Here is a 16,442-nt window from a genome sequence, read left to right as displayed (position 1 = left end):
GGTCACACCAGCAGCTGCATGTGGAGGAGTGGGGACTCAAACCCGGTTCTCCCAGATCAGAGTCCGCGTGCTTAACCACTACACCAAACTGTCTCCCTCTAGAAACTTCCTTTTCGGCAAAGAAAAATTTTAAAAACGAGAAAACCACGGATGCAGAATTCTGCTTGCGTGGAACAGTGGCTAGGGGGCGCTCCGCCCACAACCCCCGAGCCACGTTGAGTGTGTTTTCCCGCCCCTAAAGGAATCCATGAAGGTCACCCCGTGGTGTGTAGGAGTCAGGCAGGTGGATTTTCCAAGCCGTTTTTCTTGCTTAAGAAAAGAGATTTACTGCAACCATAATCTTCATGCAACCTGCAGGCAACGGGATCTGAGGGAGGGGGAGGGGGATGGCTGCTGTTCTGCCGCCGAGGACTTTTAAGCTGGTGCTACACAGATTTGGGCCACTAACAGGCCGAAAGAGGGAGACTAAGGGCAGGACTGAGGCGAGCTGGGGGGCGGGGGCGGTGGACAAATCACAGCCGGGGGGGGGGCAAAGCATTCCAAGGGGGATGGAACAACAGCCCCGGAGGGCAGTGCAGAGAAAGATTAGAGAGAACGGAAGGGAAACACAACATTGAAGAGGAGACAGACAGACAGAGAGGAAGCAGAGCCACGATGCAGAGAGGACAAGATGTACGGGCAGCCGGGAGGCCGCTCTGGCCTAGTTCCACTGCGGTGATAAAGCCACATTCCGGACTGTACTCCGGGGCCGACGGGGAAGTGAAGAAGGCTCAGACGAAAGCCGGGAGGGACGGTCTCTGCGGCACTCCCCAGGCCGACACCACCAGGGCTGCTTGACTCGGACTTGGCCAACAGAACCGGCAACAGACGGCACCTTCTGCACTGCTGCCTGTTGGCCACGGGGTGCTGCTGACCAGGTGGCCCCTGCTGCGGTCCCGGCAGAGCTACTGGGGCATGCCTCAGCTTGCTCTTGGGTGCCAGCAGCCGACTAGGGCAGTGGATAGTGTTGCCAACCTCCAGGTGGGACCTGGAGATCTCCTGCTTTTGCAACTGATTGCAGAGATCCGTTCCCCAGGAGGAAACAGCTGCTCTGGAGGTTGAACTCTCCAAGGCATTGGACCATGCTGAGGCCCCTCCCCTCCCCAAACCCCTCCCTCTCCCAGATCCATCCCCCAAATCTCCAGGTAATTCCCTACCCAGAGGTGGCAACCCTAGGCAGGGGCCTACCAGGGACACATGAAGCTGCCTTCTACAGAATCAGAAGATCGGCCCATCTAGGTCAGCATCGTCTACTCACACTGGCAGCCGCTCTCCAGGGTCTCAGGCAGAGATCTTTCACATCCTCTACTGCCTGATCGTTTTAACTGGAGATGCCGGGGATTGAACCTGGGACCTCCTGCACGCCAAGCAGATGCTCTGCCATTGAGCCACAGCCCCCGTCCCTGTCAGTTAAATGGCTTGGTCTGCCCGACGGTACTACTGGGGCTCATGTAACGGAATGCTCTTCCATACCAAAAGAAGAAGTCCCCTCCACAGAGAACACGAGCATGTCCTAGCCGAGCGTTCTCCCGACAAGCTAGTTTTCTACATTCTGGGGCAATTTGGAATGTACTGCACAGCATGTTAATGGCCTCTGCTCCTACCTGTAGTTTGGAATGGTACAGTCCAGGCACAGACTGATCACCGCAGTGAGAACTGGGTCTTAGAGAGGGTCTTCAAGAACACAAGCACACACACAAACACTCAGCGTGACAAAGCCACAGTGGGAATCCAAATGGCCAGGGACCAGCCTACCTAAGGGACCGCCTTTCCCCACATGTCCCCCCAAGGGCACTTTGGTCGGGGAATTTAAATCTCCTGGATGTTCCAGGCCCCAGGACCACCAAACTTGCGATGACCAGGGCTCGGGCGTTTTCGGTGGCGGCTCCTATCTGGTGGAATGAGCTCCCAGAGGCGATCCGGGCTCTGCGGGACCTAGTACAGTTCCGCAGGGCCTGCAAGACGGAGCTCTTCCGCCAGGCTTTTGAATAGGAGCCACCACCATCACTGTTCCACCAACGCCCTATGATTTCTGCATATTGCCATCTTGATGTGGGCATCATTGGAGGGAACGGGACGTCTTTTAGGGGACGGTAGGGCAGTGGGATATGCACTGCCGCAGTTGTCCAGCTACGTTACTGAGAACGGCATCTTGCTTTTAAAAATCTTTAACATCTGGAAGCGAATAGAGGAGCACCAAAATTGTTTTAGGATGTTATTTAACTGTTTGTTAATTGACTATGTGTAATTTAACATTTTATATTGTTTTATTGTTTTATCTGGCATTATGCCCTGTTAGCCGCCCTGAGCCTGCGGGGAGGGCGGGATAGATGAAGAAGCATCTCTAAAAGGCCGCGACTAAAGAGATAAATTTCCTCTCTCTCTTTTTTTTTTGGGGGGGGGGGGGGGAGACGGGGCTAGCGATGGAAACTGAGAACTGAACACTTACTCTCCTATCAAGCCCCAGCTTATTTTACTGCTTTAATAATGTAAGATGCATCATTTATAACTTAGTTATTGTATCAAATGGCACTAGTAGGCATATTTATGGGATTTTAAAACAGAAACGCCTTAGTTTTCTACAAGCAAAGTTGCACATATTCCCAAAACTTGAGAGAGTGCTGTGAATGGCTGTGAACACCCTGGCCTAGCCTTAGCACATGTATCTTTTTTCTTTTTTTTTTTAATGTGGGTATTTGTGTTGTGTGTGAATTGTGTGTGTGTGTGTGCTTGCATGCCTGGAAGTCATGGCGACTCCTGGCGATCCCTCCTGGGGGCTTGGACATTTCTCAGAGAGGTGGCCTGATAGCCTGCCTCTGCCTCCCGGCCCTGGTATCCCTTGGAGGTCTCCCTTCCAATTGCTTGCCAGGGTCAGCCCTGCTTAGCTTCCGAGATCTGACAAGATCGGGCTGTCCAGGTCAGGGCACCTTAGCGCATGTACCTTAATTTTTGCCACCTGAGAGGCTGGAAGGGGAGAATAAAAGCGGAAATTAGAAAACAACAAATTTTGTAGGAAAGAAAAGAAATTGGACAGCAACAACTTCACAGAAAGGCGACCTGTATATCTGGGGAATCAAGAAAAAGGGGACACTGAAAACAATGAAGTCGTTAACGATGTATAATTATCAAACACGTTGCAGCATATTAATTGTTGCCCACATTATTCACATTTAAGCATGAACTATATCCTTGCAGATGATGTTTTAGAACATTTTAAGGACATCATTATGTATATATCTAGAGTATACATGATGTATACTTCTAGAGGATACAATGGAGTTCCTGTTGTCGAATGCGGTAGGTTCTTACATACAAATCGCAACGCTTTGCATTGCTTCTAATATTGTGAACAGGGAATCAGATAAGACAATGAGCTGCGATCTGGGTGATCCCCGGTTTGAATCTCACAACTCGTTAGTCGGCTTCAGGCCACCCGGTTAACAACCAGCCCCCCTCGCTCCACTGGAAATAACATTATTTTTTGATTTGATTTATTAATTGCCCTGTCCCCAGCTTACGCCAGGCTCTGGGCGATATACAAAGGGGCATAATGCCATAAAATATACAAAACATTAAAATTCAATATATAACTTAATAAATTTTAAAATTCAGAATGAAAGATCTAGATGGTGTCTCATAATGTGCTCTATCCCAATTCTAGACTACCGGCCAATTGTCTGGGCAGGGGGAAAGGGAATTCAGAACAAAACGGGGGGGGGGGGGGGGGGGGGAGGAAAGGTGCCAGCCAAGAAGGAAACCGTTGGTGCCCTTGACGGAAAGGTAAGAATAACAAGGTAAGAATACTGGCCTATCATGCAGGGCTCTTGTGCTGGTTATTGTGACGTGTGTGAAATGCTTGGAACACCAAATATTAAATGCTACATATTATTGTTTTTGGGGATCCAAAACACCCTGTCCTTTACAGCCTAGCTCAGGTCTTGCAAATGGAGGGCTTCCATCTCCTGTTGGGTCTTCCTCTTTTCCGGCTGCCTTCAACTTTTCCTAGCCTGACTGTCTTTCCCAGTGACTCGTCTTCTCATCGTAAGATCAAAGTACGACAGCCTCAGTTTAGTCCTCTTAGGTTCTAGGGGGAGTCCAGGCTCGATTTGATCTGGAACCCACTCATTTGTCTTTTCAGTCCACGGTATCCGTGAAACTCTCCTCCAACACCACATTTCAAAGGAATTAACTACCGTGTGGCGTGAGGTCATCCACTGACCTTTGTCTGGATTTCATCCTGGGCCTCCCCAGTCCTACCCCAAATCACTACACTCCTCCCTGTGACGATGTCGCTCATTCATACACACACAGACACACACAGACACACACAGACACAGAGATGTGCAAAACACTCACATGAAATGAACAGAGGGGTAAAAAGCATGACAGTTCCAAGAAGCCAAGCAAGGGAACACGTTAAACACCAACCAGCGGCAGCCCCAATTGACTCGTTTAGCGGGGAAGAGGTGAGTGCGTGGCGCTTGCTGGGGAGAAGGGCAGCAGTCTGGGGGAGGGGAGAACTTGCAAACAAATAGCCAGTGTTTGCACCCAGATTTCTCCGTGCACTCCCCCATCTTGGAAAAGGGGAGAGATGCAACCCACAGCCAAGCCTCTGCACAGCTCAGTAGCATTCATTACAGAAGAGGGGGGACTTTTGCATCCCAGCTGGGTCAGGGGAAAAGGGAGGAAGAAGAGGGGTGGATCGTCCCAGACAGAGCTAAGGGGGAAGGAGAGAGAGCCGACCTCGGAGCAGAGACGTCCCGGCGGAGTGCGGCGGAGCGCCGCGCGGACGTGCTTCCCTTCTCCATACGGGCAACACTGGAAGACACAAGACACACAACGGAAAGAGAGAGAAGAAGAAAGGAGGGGAGAGAAAGGAGAGAAAGAAAGAAGGGAGAAGACAGACACAGCGATGGGCACCCCTCCCTCCTCCCCACCAGACGTACCCCACATCACGGCATCCCAATTTAGAGTGAGCACCAAAAGCAGCTATTGGACGAATCAGGAGAAAGGTTAGATTCGAATCCAGGAGCACTTCAGAGACCAACATGATTTTCGGGGTATAAGCTTCCAAGAGTCAAAGCTCCCTCTGGGCACAGAGCAGGGGTCAGTGGGATATTGGGGGGGAGGGGTAGCTGTGAATTCCCTGCATTGTGCAGGAGGCTGGACTAGATGATCCTTGAGGTCCCTTCCAGTTCTACATTTCTATGTTTTGTCAGAGAGGTGTAACGTTCACAAGGCTGCAAGCTTTCCCCATCTCAGCGATTTAATCATGGGTTGGGGCCAACTTTGATTAGCGAGGTCAAATTTTTAAACTGGCAGGCCTGATCTTCAGAAGCGTGTTTAAACCCCAAGGCTGCTTTGGGTTCTGGTGTAGCTACATGGCAAGGAATGAAAAAGAAGCTCTTGATTACCGGCAGCTATTTCACTGTTTTGCGTAATAAGAGTTCTTCCTCCTTTTCACATCTCAAAACGGCTATTTGTTCTTTAAAGTCGTTCCGTGGTGGGCTTTAGATATTTGCTGTTGTTTTACTGATATTGCCATTTCGATAGCCGTGGGAAGCCGCCACGAGAGTAGCCCACGGAGAGGGAGGAGCATAAATATTGCAACTGAATGAATAAAACATGCCCATCCATTTAAATCTAATTGCTTCAACGAATCGGTTTGCTGTTGCAAAGGCAGATCAATTAAGAAGCCTTTCATCGGCTGCTAGCCTTTAATTCCAGGCCTTTTCCTCGCACCTGACTGCTTGGACAAATCGATACTGCAGATTTCAAACTGTTTAAAGCATCGGCTGTGTGAAGCTGCCTTATACTGAATCCGATCGTCAGTCCCTGTAGGTCCGTATTGTCTACTGAGAGGGGCAGCGGCTCCACAGGGTCTTAGATTAATCTCCTTCACCTCGGCTGATTTTTTAAATTGGAGATGCTGGGGATCGAACCCGGGACCTTCTGCATGCCAAGCAGATGCTCTGCCACTGAGCCACACCCTCTCCCCAGTCAAAGAGGGGAACGGTTCCCTTCCCTTTCCCTAAAGGAGCCTAGGAATTTTTAGTTCCATGAGGACAGGCTGAGAAGCTTTATACTGTGCCAAACTACATTTCCCAGGATCCTGCGGGGAAGCAATGACTATTAAGGGGTATAAAGACTGAGGCAGAGACAAGAAAAAGAAGAACAGGAAATGGGAGATTCAGCCTGGGGATTATCCAGAAGCAGAACAGGGACCTGGGGGAGGGGGGTATTTGTGCATTTCCTGCATTGTGCAGGGGGTTGGACTAGATGACCCTGGAGGTCCCTTCCAACTCTGATTCTATGACTCTACAGATGAGCTATGATCCCTCCAAAAGACCCTATCAAAATTATGAAGCTGCCCCGTACCAAGTCAAAGCCAGTGGTCTGCTTAGCTCACTAACATCTGTTCCAATTGGCAGTGGCTTCCTAGGGTCACGGGGAAAGAAAGGTCAATCCCAGAATCTGCTACCTGTAACTGGAGATGCCGGGTAAACACCTGCTTTGACAATGAATTTATGGCCCCTCCCCTTGAGCCATCCAAAAAGAAAATCACTTTCTGCTGTAATTGAACCCATGACTGGTGAACAAATGCCCCTCCATCTCCTGACATTAAACAGCTATATTGGAAGGGGGGAAACTTTGCTTGTTATGACACTGCTGGGTGCCACGGACACCAGTCTCTGTGGCCAGTGTTCCCTCTAAGCTGAGTGAGTGTGAACTAGCTCACAGTTTTTTAGCCTCCAGCTCACAGATTTCTGTCTTAGCTCAGGAAGGAGGGCTCCAGAGCAAACTGATTTATGCAGTAGCCAAATCGCTGGCTCACAAAGTTAGAATTTTTGCTCACAAGACTCTGCAGCTTAGAGGGAGCACTGCCTGGGGCAGCTCTGAAATCCTGGCTAGTGAAGACAACAAGGAATTGCAGGGGGCATTAAATGAGACCGCCCCAGTTTTCCTCGGAGCACTTGTTAAACAAACCCAGAGAATCCACTGGAGCTGGCTGAACACAAAAACCCCAGTGACAAGAGGCAGGAAAGGGCCGATCCAGGACAGAAGAGCAAAACAGCCTGACTTTAAAATGTATGCAAGGCTAGAGCGGTGCAGAAATGCCCTGGAGCGTTTCTTGTCCTGGATCAAGTGAGGAACTGATGAGTCAGGCCCTTTCCCTGCCCCGACGGCCCCCTTTGTCCTGCTCCGCCAGGCACAGAGATAAAAGTCCGGAGCAACCCTTGAAGCCGCTGGGGCTCTGCACCGTGATCCCTGAGCTTTGTGTGCTGACGCTTCAGAGGGGACCCCATCCCGTTGGCCTTTGATCTGCTATACTCAGGGCACTTTCCAAACTTTGGAGTTCGGGACTCCTTCTTCCTGGGGGCATTTGAGGTCCAAAAATGCAGGAAATAAAAATTAACTTTAAAAATTGTGTGTGTGTGTTTTTTCCCCCTAAATTTCCAATGAGACATAGACTGCCCACTGAATTGACAAACTGACACGCACAGTCAGTGTGAGAGCTGCTGCGGTATCTCGGGTGCATCTGACGAGGCGCGGGTTCGAATCCCCACTCAGAGGTGAAGTTATTTGGATGTCCCTGGACCAAGAGTTTCCTCTCAGACTAACCCCCCTCATGAGTACTGAGGGCAGTGTTCCCTCTAAGCTGAGTTAGTGTGAGCTAGCTCACAGTTTTTTAGCCTCCAGCTCACAGATTTCTGTCTTAGCTCAGGAAGGAGGGCTCCAGAGCAAACTAATTTATGCAGCAGCCAAATCGCTTGCTCACAACTTTAATGCCAGTAGCCCACAAAGCAGAATTTTTGCTCACAAGACTCCACAGCTTAGAGGGAACATTGATTGAGGGCTGTGCGTAACCTGTGCATCAAAGACCCCGTTCTGAAAAAAAGAGGCAGTTCTGCATATTGCAAAAGCTGAGCCAGTTTGCCTAATGTCACTCCTTCGGCATGATTTGCTCTCTTATTTTTTTGGTTTTTTTAAAATGCTTTTTGCCTAAAGGATTTTGCTTTGGCTGACCGGAGGCAAGGAGCTAGCCTGTGTGCGCGTCAAGCGCCATCCGGTTGCAGCTGACCGATGGCGACCCCCTCAAAGGGTTTTCAAGGCAAGTGATTAAGCAGAGGTGGTTTGGTGGTGCCTTCCTTGCTGGTCTGGCTATACTATACCATTCCACATGCCCAAGGGGCTAGTGGAATGACAGGAAATCTTATTCAGCCACTGCCTGGCTTCTAAGATTTCTTGCAGGCATTGCCCGCAACAGGTACAAGCATATCTCAGCTGCCATAACTTTTATTTTATTTACTTCATTCATACCCCGTCTTTCCCCCCAATGGGGGACCCAAGTTGGCTTACATCACTCTCTTCTCCTCTGTTTTATCCTCACAACAACCCAGTGAGGGTAGGCCAATCCAAGAGTGTGACTGGCCCTAGGTCACCCAGCGAGCATCCGTGGCACGAGTGGGGATTTGAAGCCAAGATTTCCCCGATATTGCTCCGACACTCTTAACTACTACACCACACTTGAGGACTAGAAACTTGGTTCTTTAGAAAAATAGAAACGGAGATTCTGAGGGATCTGAATCCGGCAGCCAGTACCACATCTCCACCCTCCCCAGCCTCCCTCTGGAAGTGCAGTGTACAACATGCATGACATGTATGTTTCCTTCATTGATTTGACTTCAGGATGACTTTCAGTAGCTTTTTCTCCATGGCCCGTTTACAGCCAGTAGTGGATTTCTGGATGCTGCCAGGGTCAAAGCCTCCTTGCCGCCTTGGCCCTTAATGCCAACTGCTGCAGCTAAGTGAAATGGTAACGCACTTGGCCCATGGTCAAGGGAGCAACGCTTTATGACTCGTTTCCTCTATTTCGGGGCCAAGCCGGACCAAAGAGACAGCTCCAAGGGCTGACAGACGGAAGTCTCCTTTAAGGAAAATAAATACCTGTTTCATTTTCATGCTTCTCCTCACCAGCACTGAGAGAGATAAGAAAAAGAACATCCAACAGAAAGGTGCCCCAGGGGCCACTGAGTGCTTACAGACCACACCTGTAAACTGAGAAAGGTTTATTGGAAAGAACGAGGAGGCTTATTGGAGAAGGACGAGGGATGGAGATTGGAGGTGCCACAGGGCACTGGTGTGTCCCCGGGGAAGGAACTTGTGGGGAGGGTACAAGAGCAATGAGGGCTACTTCTGAGTTGTGTGGCCGAGCATCCGACAGCAAGCAGACAAATGGATGGATGGATGGATGGATGGATGGATGGACAGGTGGATGCAGAGGTGCCAGGATGGGAGCAACTGACTGAACACTCTGGACTCTGTTTTTCAAATATTTGTCATCACGAGGTTGCGGGGAGGAGAAGGGAGAGGGGACAGAAATGCGAAACCAAGACGACACCAATAACGAGAAAGGAGAAGAATCCAGGCCAAGGGCTGGAAAGGAAGAACGGATCAGACCTGCCATTAGTGGCCCAGCGACGGTGGCCATTAGTGGCCATTAGTGGCCCGGTGAGCGTGACTTACCTCCGGAACGCGGTACTCAGGGTGTCTCCCCATTGTACCAAATCAGAAATGGAAAACATATGGGCAGCCTGAAGACCGCACTGGGGACAAGGGGGTTGTTTTTGCTTTGCAGGTCAGCAGTGAGCGGAAAGGGGGAGAGGGGACCATCCCGAGCAGAGCACGTCGCTTACCACAGGGGCCCTGGCGTTTGACCGGGATGGCGGTCCTCTGCTGACACTCGGCCTTCTGGCGCTCGCAATCGTTGTTGTAGGTCCGGCTGTCCCTGCCGCAAAGAGGCCGGTAGGCGCCGTCGCAGGCGATGCGCTCGCAAGTGCAGCGGGTGGATCCCCGGCGGTTGAGACATACCCCGTTAAAGCGGCATTCGTCCCGGCATTTGTCTAGAGAGGACCAAGCAGGAGAGAGCGAAGGGTTAGGCTGTGGTCAGCGACGGTGTGGACCATCAGTGGGTACCGGTGCAAAGGAGAAGAGAATGGTCCTCAGACGGTCATCTTGAAGCAAAGGAGTCCTCTCTCTTCATTTCTGACTTAGAATAGAAATGTGTTACATCAGAAGAAGAAGAAGAAGAAGAAGAAGAAGAAGAGAGGAGGAGGAGGAGGAGGAGGAGGAGGAGGAGATTGGATTTATACCCTGCCCTTCACCTGGAGTCTCAGAGCGGCTTACAAATTCCTTTCCCTTCCCCTCCCCACAACAGACATCCTGTGAGGTAGGTGGGGCTGAGAGAGCTCTTTCCAGAACTGTCCTTGAGAGAACAGCTCTGACAGAGCTACGGCTTGCCCAAGGTCATCCAGCAGGTGCAAGTGGAAGAGTGGGGAATCAAACTCGGTTCTCCCAGATTAGAGTCCGCACACTTAACCACTACATCAAACTGGCTCTATGCATTCCTGGCTGCAAATTAAGATCACAGGAAGAGGCCCTCCTGACTGTCCCATCAATCCAAGAAGCTTGTCTGGTGGGTACACGAGAGAGGGTCATTTTGGTGGCAGCCCCATGAAGATGGAACAGCCTCCCCAGGTAGGTGCACCTGGCCCCTTCCCTTTTGATATTTAGGGGGCAGCTGAAGATGGTTTTATTTAGGACCGCATTTGATTAAAGCAGTTCTAAACTGTGATTTAAAATTGTAAGAACATAAGAACATAAGAGAAGCCATGCTGGATCAGGCCAATGGTCCATCCAGTCCAACACTCTGTGTCACGCAGTGGCCAAAACCCAGGTGCCATTGGGAGGTCCACCAGTGGGGCCAGAACTCCAGAAGCCCTCCCACTCTTGCCCCCCCCCAAGCACCAAGAACATCACTGCCCCAGACATAAGAACGTAAGAGAAGCCATGTTGGATCAGGCCAATGGCCCATCCAGTCCAACACTTTGTGTCCCACAGGTGTCAAAACTCAGGTGCCATCGGGATGTCCACCAGCGGCTCCAGAAGCCCTCCCACTCTTGCCCCCCCCCAAGCACCAAGAACATCACTGCCCCAGACATAAGAACGTAAGAGAAGCCATGTTGGATCAGGCCAGTGGTCCATCCAGTCCAACACTCTGTGTCACACAGTGGCTAGAAATACCAGGTGCCATCAGGAGGTCCACCAGTGGGGCCAGAACTCCAGAAGACCTCCCACTGTTCTCCCCCCCCCCAAGCACCAAGAATACAGAGCATCCCTTGCCCCAGACCGAGAGCTCCTATCTATACCTTGTGGCTAATAGCCACTGATGGACCTCTGCTCCGCATGTTTATCCAATCCCCCCTTGAAGCTGTCTAGGTTTGTAGCCGTCACCACTTCCTGCGGCAGTGAATTCTACCTGTTAATTACTCTTTGGTTGAAGAAGCACTTCCTTTTATCCATTCCAAACTGTGATGTATTTTATGTATTTGATTTATATTGCAAGTCGCCTTGCACTCCATAAGGAAGAAAGGCGGCTAATAAAATGTTTAAATAAAACAGTAAACGAACTAAACAGAGCTTCCGGGAACCAGGGCTTCTTCTAAGCTGCCCTGCACAGAGGTTTCCCCACTCAGGACTAACCAGAACAACTCGAGTTCAGGCCCACTCACCTTGAAACTGACACTGCCCGGACCGCACCTTCTGGATCTCTATCCCCCGCACAGCGCCGGACCTCACCATGACGCACTCGTTGTCGTAGGTCACTCCATCGTCGCCGCACACCGGGTCCCGCTTCAGGGGGCAGCTTTCAGGCCGGGGCAGGAGCTCAGCGCGCCGGGTGCGGGGATTGACCCGGCAGACTCGGTTCATGTCGTTGTGGGTGCTCCTGCAGGGGTCTGCAAAGAGGAGGCGAGGAACGAGATGGTCACATAGCAAGCAGCTGACCCTGGAGATGTCTACACGCTCGCTCTGACCGGCAGCAGCTATCCAGGGGTCTCACACAAAGACCTTCCCGGATCCGGCTTCCCCTTTGAACTGGAAACTCCAGAGGCAGAACTTAGGGCAACGCTCCCTCTAAGCTGTGGAGTCTTGTGAGCAAAAATTCTACTTTGTGAGCTACTGGCATTAAAGTTGTGAGCAAGCGATTTGGCTACTGCATCAATTAGTTTGCTCTGGAGCCATCCTTCCTGAGCGAAGACACAAATGTGTGAGCCGGAGGCTAAAACACTGTGAGCTAACTCACACTGACTTAGCTTAGAGGGAACACTGACTGAGGACCCCTGTGCATACAAAGCCCCAGAAGGTCGGAACAGAACCAACAGGTTGAAGTTAAATCGGTAGAGTTTTCGGCTATACATTAGGAAAAACTTCCTGACAGAGCATCTGCTTGGATTGCAGGAAGTCCCAGGTCCAACCCCTGGCTTCTCCAGCTAAAAGGAGTTCAAAGTAGGTGATATGAAAGACCTCCGCCTGAGACCCTGGAGAGCCACTGCCAGTCACAGTAGACAGCACTGACCATAACGGACTGAGCGGCTACAAGCATGGACGGCTTCAAAAGGGAATTAGATAGGCATATGGAGCAGAGGTCCATCAGTGGCTATTAGCCACAAGGTATAGATAGGGGCTCTGGGGCAAGTGATGCTCTGTCTTCTTGGTGCTTGGGGGGGCCAACAGTGGGAGGGCTTCTAATGTCCTGGCCCCACTGGTGGACCTCCTGATGGCACCTGGTATTTTTGGCCACTGTGTAACAGAGTGTTGGACTAGATGGGCCTTTGGCCTGATCCAACAGTGGCGCCTCTTATGTTCTTATGTTCTTATGAGAGTCCGATTCAGTCTCAGGTAGCACCAGATGTTCACATAGCAACAACCCTCTAACTCTCTACATATTGACTTATCCCAGGACTAGCCAGAGGCAGGTTAAAGACCCTTGAGTTGGTTCCTGCATTTGACCCATCATAAAACTCTGGGGGGTAGGGAGCCACCCCCATCCCTCACCAAGGCAAGCATCTACACAAGCGCGACATGCATGCAGATCTGTGACGGGAAAGCGCCGCGGCACAGGAAGGGCGCACCAGGCCCCCCAGGTTCCTGCCGGTCTAATCCGGGCTTATCCGGATCACCTTCCATTCACCGCTTGGACACTCTTATCGGAATGCTAAACACACCGGTCTGCTTATTGGCTAATCCCCTTCTCTCTTCTTTCCACGGGGATGCTTTTAGTGCCCGGCTGATAATACCTGAGACGGGTCGGCCTGCTTCCCTGCCGTTAACAGCAGAAAAGCGAATATGCTAGAAAACCTGCACCCGCTTGGACCTTTTTATCTTGAAATACCTACACTGCCATTCGACCACTCCCCGTGGGAGGGGGGACATATGGGGCAGCAGATTAACAAAATCCCCATGGAGACGGGAAGAACGGCACAGTGCGGGAAAGCGGGGCAGGGAGGACGGCTCCTTAACCCCATTGACAGACATCGAAGTAGGGCCGAACCTGGCTTCGGTGGGCGCGAGGCTATTCCGGCCCCACAAAACAGACTGCTGTTCTTTCAAGGGTATTGCGAAGAATTTCCCTCCAGTTGCGCACAGCCTCGAAAGGGCTGAGAATAGCAGAGAAGGCTAATCCTTCCACACATCAGGAAGATGGGTGTGGGTGAGACACGGTGCCTAAGAAAGCACACTGCGACCCAGACAGTGACTTACAAAAGAAGAAGAGGAGGAAGAGATTGGATTTGAACTCTGCCCTTCACTCAGCGTCTCAGAGCGGCTTACAATCTCCTTTTCCCTTCCCCTCCCCACAACAGACACCCTGTGAGGTAGGCGGGGCTGAGAGAGCTCTGAGAGAACTGCTCTTTCAAGGACAGCTCTGACAGAACTATGGCTTGCCCGAGGTCATCCAGCAGCTGCAAGTGGAGGAGTGGGGAATCAAACCCGGTTCTCCCAGGTTAGAGTCCGTGCACTTAACCACCACACCAAACTGGCTCATCCCCTGCCACAAATTTTGTTAGAGGAGGAGGAGGAGAAGAAGAAGAGTTCGGTTTATACCCTGCTCTTCACTACCTGAAGGAATCTCGGAGCAGCTTACAATCATTTTCCTTCTCCCCACAATAGACACCCTGTGAGGTAGGTGGGGCTGAGAGAGCTCTGAGAGAGCTGTGACTGGCCCAAGGTCACCCAGCTGGCTGCATGTGGAGAAGAAGTAGGAAATCAACCCCTCCAGCTCTCCAAATTAGCATCCGCCACTCTTAACCACTACACCACACTGGCTCCAGCACCAGTAAGGTGCTACTGGTGAGAGCCAGTTTGGTGTAGTGGTTAAGTGTGCGGACTCTAATCTGGGAGAACCGGGTTTGATTCCCCACTCCTCCACTTGCACCTGCTGATGTGACCTTGGGTCAGTCGCAAGCTCTGGCACAGCTGTCCTTGAAAAAGAGCAGTTTCTGTCAAGAGCTCTCTCAGCCCCACCCACCCCACAGGGTGTCTGTTGTGGGGAGGGGAAGGGAAAGGAGTTTGTAAGCCGCTCTGAGACACCTTTGGGTAGTGAAGGGCGGGGTATAAATCCAATCTCTTCTTCTCTTCTCTTCTTTTTCTTCATCTACTGGATTCTTGCTCTTTTCTACTGTTAACGACAGACTAACGCCCCTACCCATCTTGATGTGTGATCCAGATGGTTGCTGGTCTGCCATGACCTTTGGCGAGTCTTGTGAGCAACAGTCCCCACCTCCCCATCTAAAAAACAATATAATAATGGTATTGGCCTGCCTTACAGGGGTGTTGTAAGCAGTGTTCCCTCTAAGCTGAGTTAGTGTGAGCCAGCTCACAGTTTTTCAGCCTCCAGCTCACAAATTTTTGTCTTAGCTCAGGAAAGATGGCTCCAGAGCAAACTAATGTATGCAGTAGCCAAATTGCTCGCTCACAACTTTAATGCCAGGAGCTCACAAAGTAGGATTTTTGCTCACAGGACTCCACAGCTTAGAGGGAACATTGGTTGTAAGGGGTTTCCACAGGATCCTGGGCCTTAAGATTCCTGCCACCAAGGCATGAGACGGAAGCTCCCTAAGAGGGACGATGGTCTGTGGGTCTCCAGCAAATATCTGACCCTGCCCCACGGCTCAGAGCCAGCCACAGGCAAGTCAGACATCAGGGATTGAGGTTTTGTTTCTGTTTTCCTTTTATTTTCCGGCCATAGCTTTCATTTTCTCAAGCGTGTTAACGCGGTAATAACGGGGGGAAAGCATTTTTAGATTTCCTGAGGGTAAAATTCCAAGGTCTTTCTGGCAAAGAAATAAATACAGCCGCAACAGAGGGAAGAAAGGACAATATACGGGCTGTGGCAAAGGACAGAAAGGGGACCTGAGCAACTAAAGGGAAGCTCCACAAATTGGAGCACAAGGACCGTCCTCCCGTCCCAGGCAGGGGTCAACCGTGACTTCTGTGTGAGGCCCGAAGGTCATTTGATGTGTCCTGGAAACCGTCGGCACACATGCGGCAGGTGGCCTAGTTCATCAGCTCAGCTTCTGGGACTGCGCATTTTCAGACGCAGAAAGGCCTTTTGTGCATTACTGTAGAGACCAGTTTGACCCGCAGTGGGAAAATGGGGGCCAATCGTAACATGACGAGCAGTGTCCCCTCTAAGCTGAGTGAGTGTGGGCTAGCGCACAGCTTTTTAGCCTCCGGCTCACACATTTTTGCCTTCGCTCAGGGAGGATGGCTCCAGAGCAAACTGATTTATGCGGTAGCCAAATCGCTCGCTCACAACTTTCATGCCAGGAGCTCACCAAGTAGAATTTTTGCTCAGAAGACTCCACGGCTTAGAGGGAGCACTGATGACGAGGCAGCCTTCTAAGCACAATGAGACACACACCCCCGAGCTGTTGCCCGCTGCGTGTAGCACAGCGTGTCTACTCCTAGCCAGCAGTAGTCAGCCACCAGGACTATTTCAGCCACTCCAACTCACCAGCCACTCACCAGCACTCAGTTGCAGAGTAAGCTCTGTATTGCACCACACAAGACAGTCCTGTGGTAAACTATGTACAGAATTTATTTACAATATTTACAGTCTGCTGACAAAGTGCTCCGCCAATCACCATTACACGAGAAGAGAATGAACAGGGCTGCACTTGTCCAGTTATATACATACAGCATCCAATCAGCTAAGTGCTGACTCATTGTCATTGACCTCATGCCTTATCAGGTCTTAACTAGTCAGGACCGGTTTCCAGCAGCTTGCCTGCTGACACATAGATCACCATGATCTGACAGCTGGATATTAAACATCCGACACGAGCTGCCTCTATAGGGCCACGGGCAGTAGGTCTGGGGGAACAGCAGACTTCCTCACAGCCCCTGCCTGGCTTGTACCCCCCACATCACTCCCCCACCTCAGCAGTTGGAGCAGATGGCCTTCCCTCCCCATTCCACGGGACAGCACAGCAAATCATGCACACTCAGCAGGACTCACATCAGCTGTCAGAGGAGGAGACAGCACAAGACGAGAACCACTG

General features: G+C 51.1%; 1 protein-coding gene across 1 annotated transcript in view; it reads right to left on the bottom strand.

Annotated features, from left to right (window-relative positions):
• Positions 1 to 16,442, bottom strand: part of AGRN (agrin) — a 377,914-nt gene that overhangs the window by 99,344 nt on the left and 262,128 nt on the right. Inside the window, exons 7-8 of the mRNA XM_015411659.1 lie at positions 11,613 to 11,837; positions 9,738 to 9,944 (exon numbers count right to left, since the gene is read on the bottom strand). Coding sequence (XP_015267145.1) covers positions 9,738 to 9,944; positions 11,613 to 11,837 — 432 coding nt within the window. The remainder of the gene's footprint in view (positions 1 to 9,737; positions 9,945 to 11,612; positions 11,838 to 16,442) is intronic.

This window comes from Gekko japonicus, unplaced genomic scaffold, assembly GCF_001447785.1.
Source record: "Gekko japonicus isolate JY-2015 unplaced genomic scaffold, Gekko_japonicus_V1.1 scaffold76, whole genome shotgun sequence".
NCBI lineage: Eukaryota > Metazoa > Chordata > Lepidosauria > Squamata > Gekkonidae > Gekko > Gekko japonicus.
Note: the sequence above shows the minus strand (reverse complement) of the source record. Positions and strands in the feature narration are given on the sequence as shown.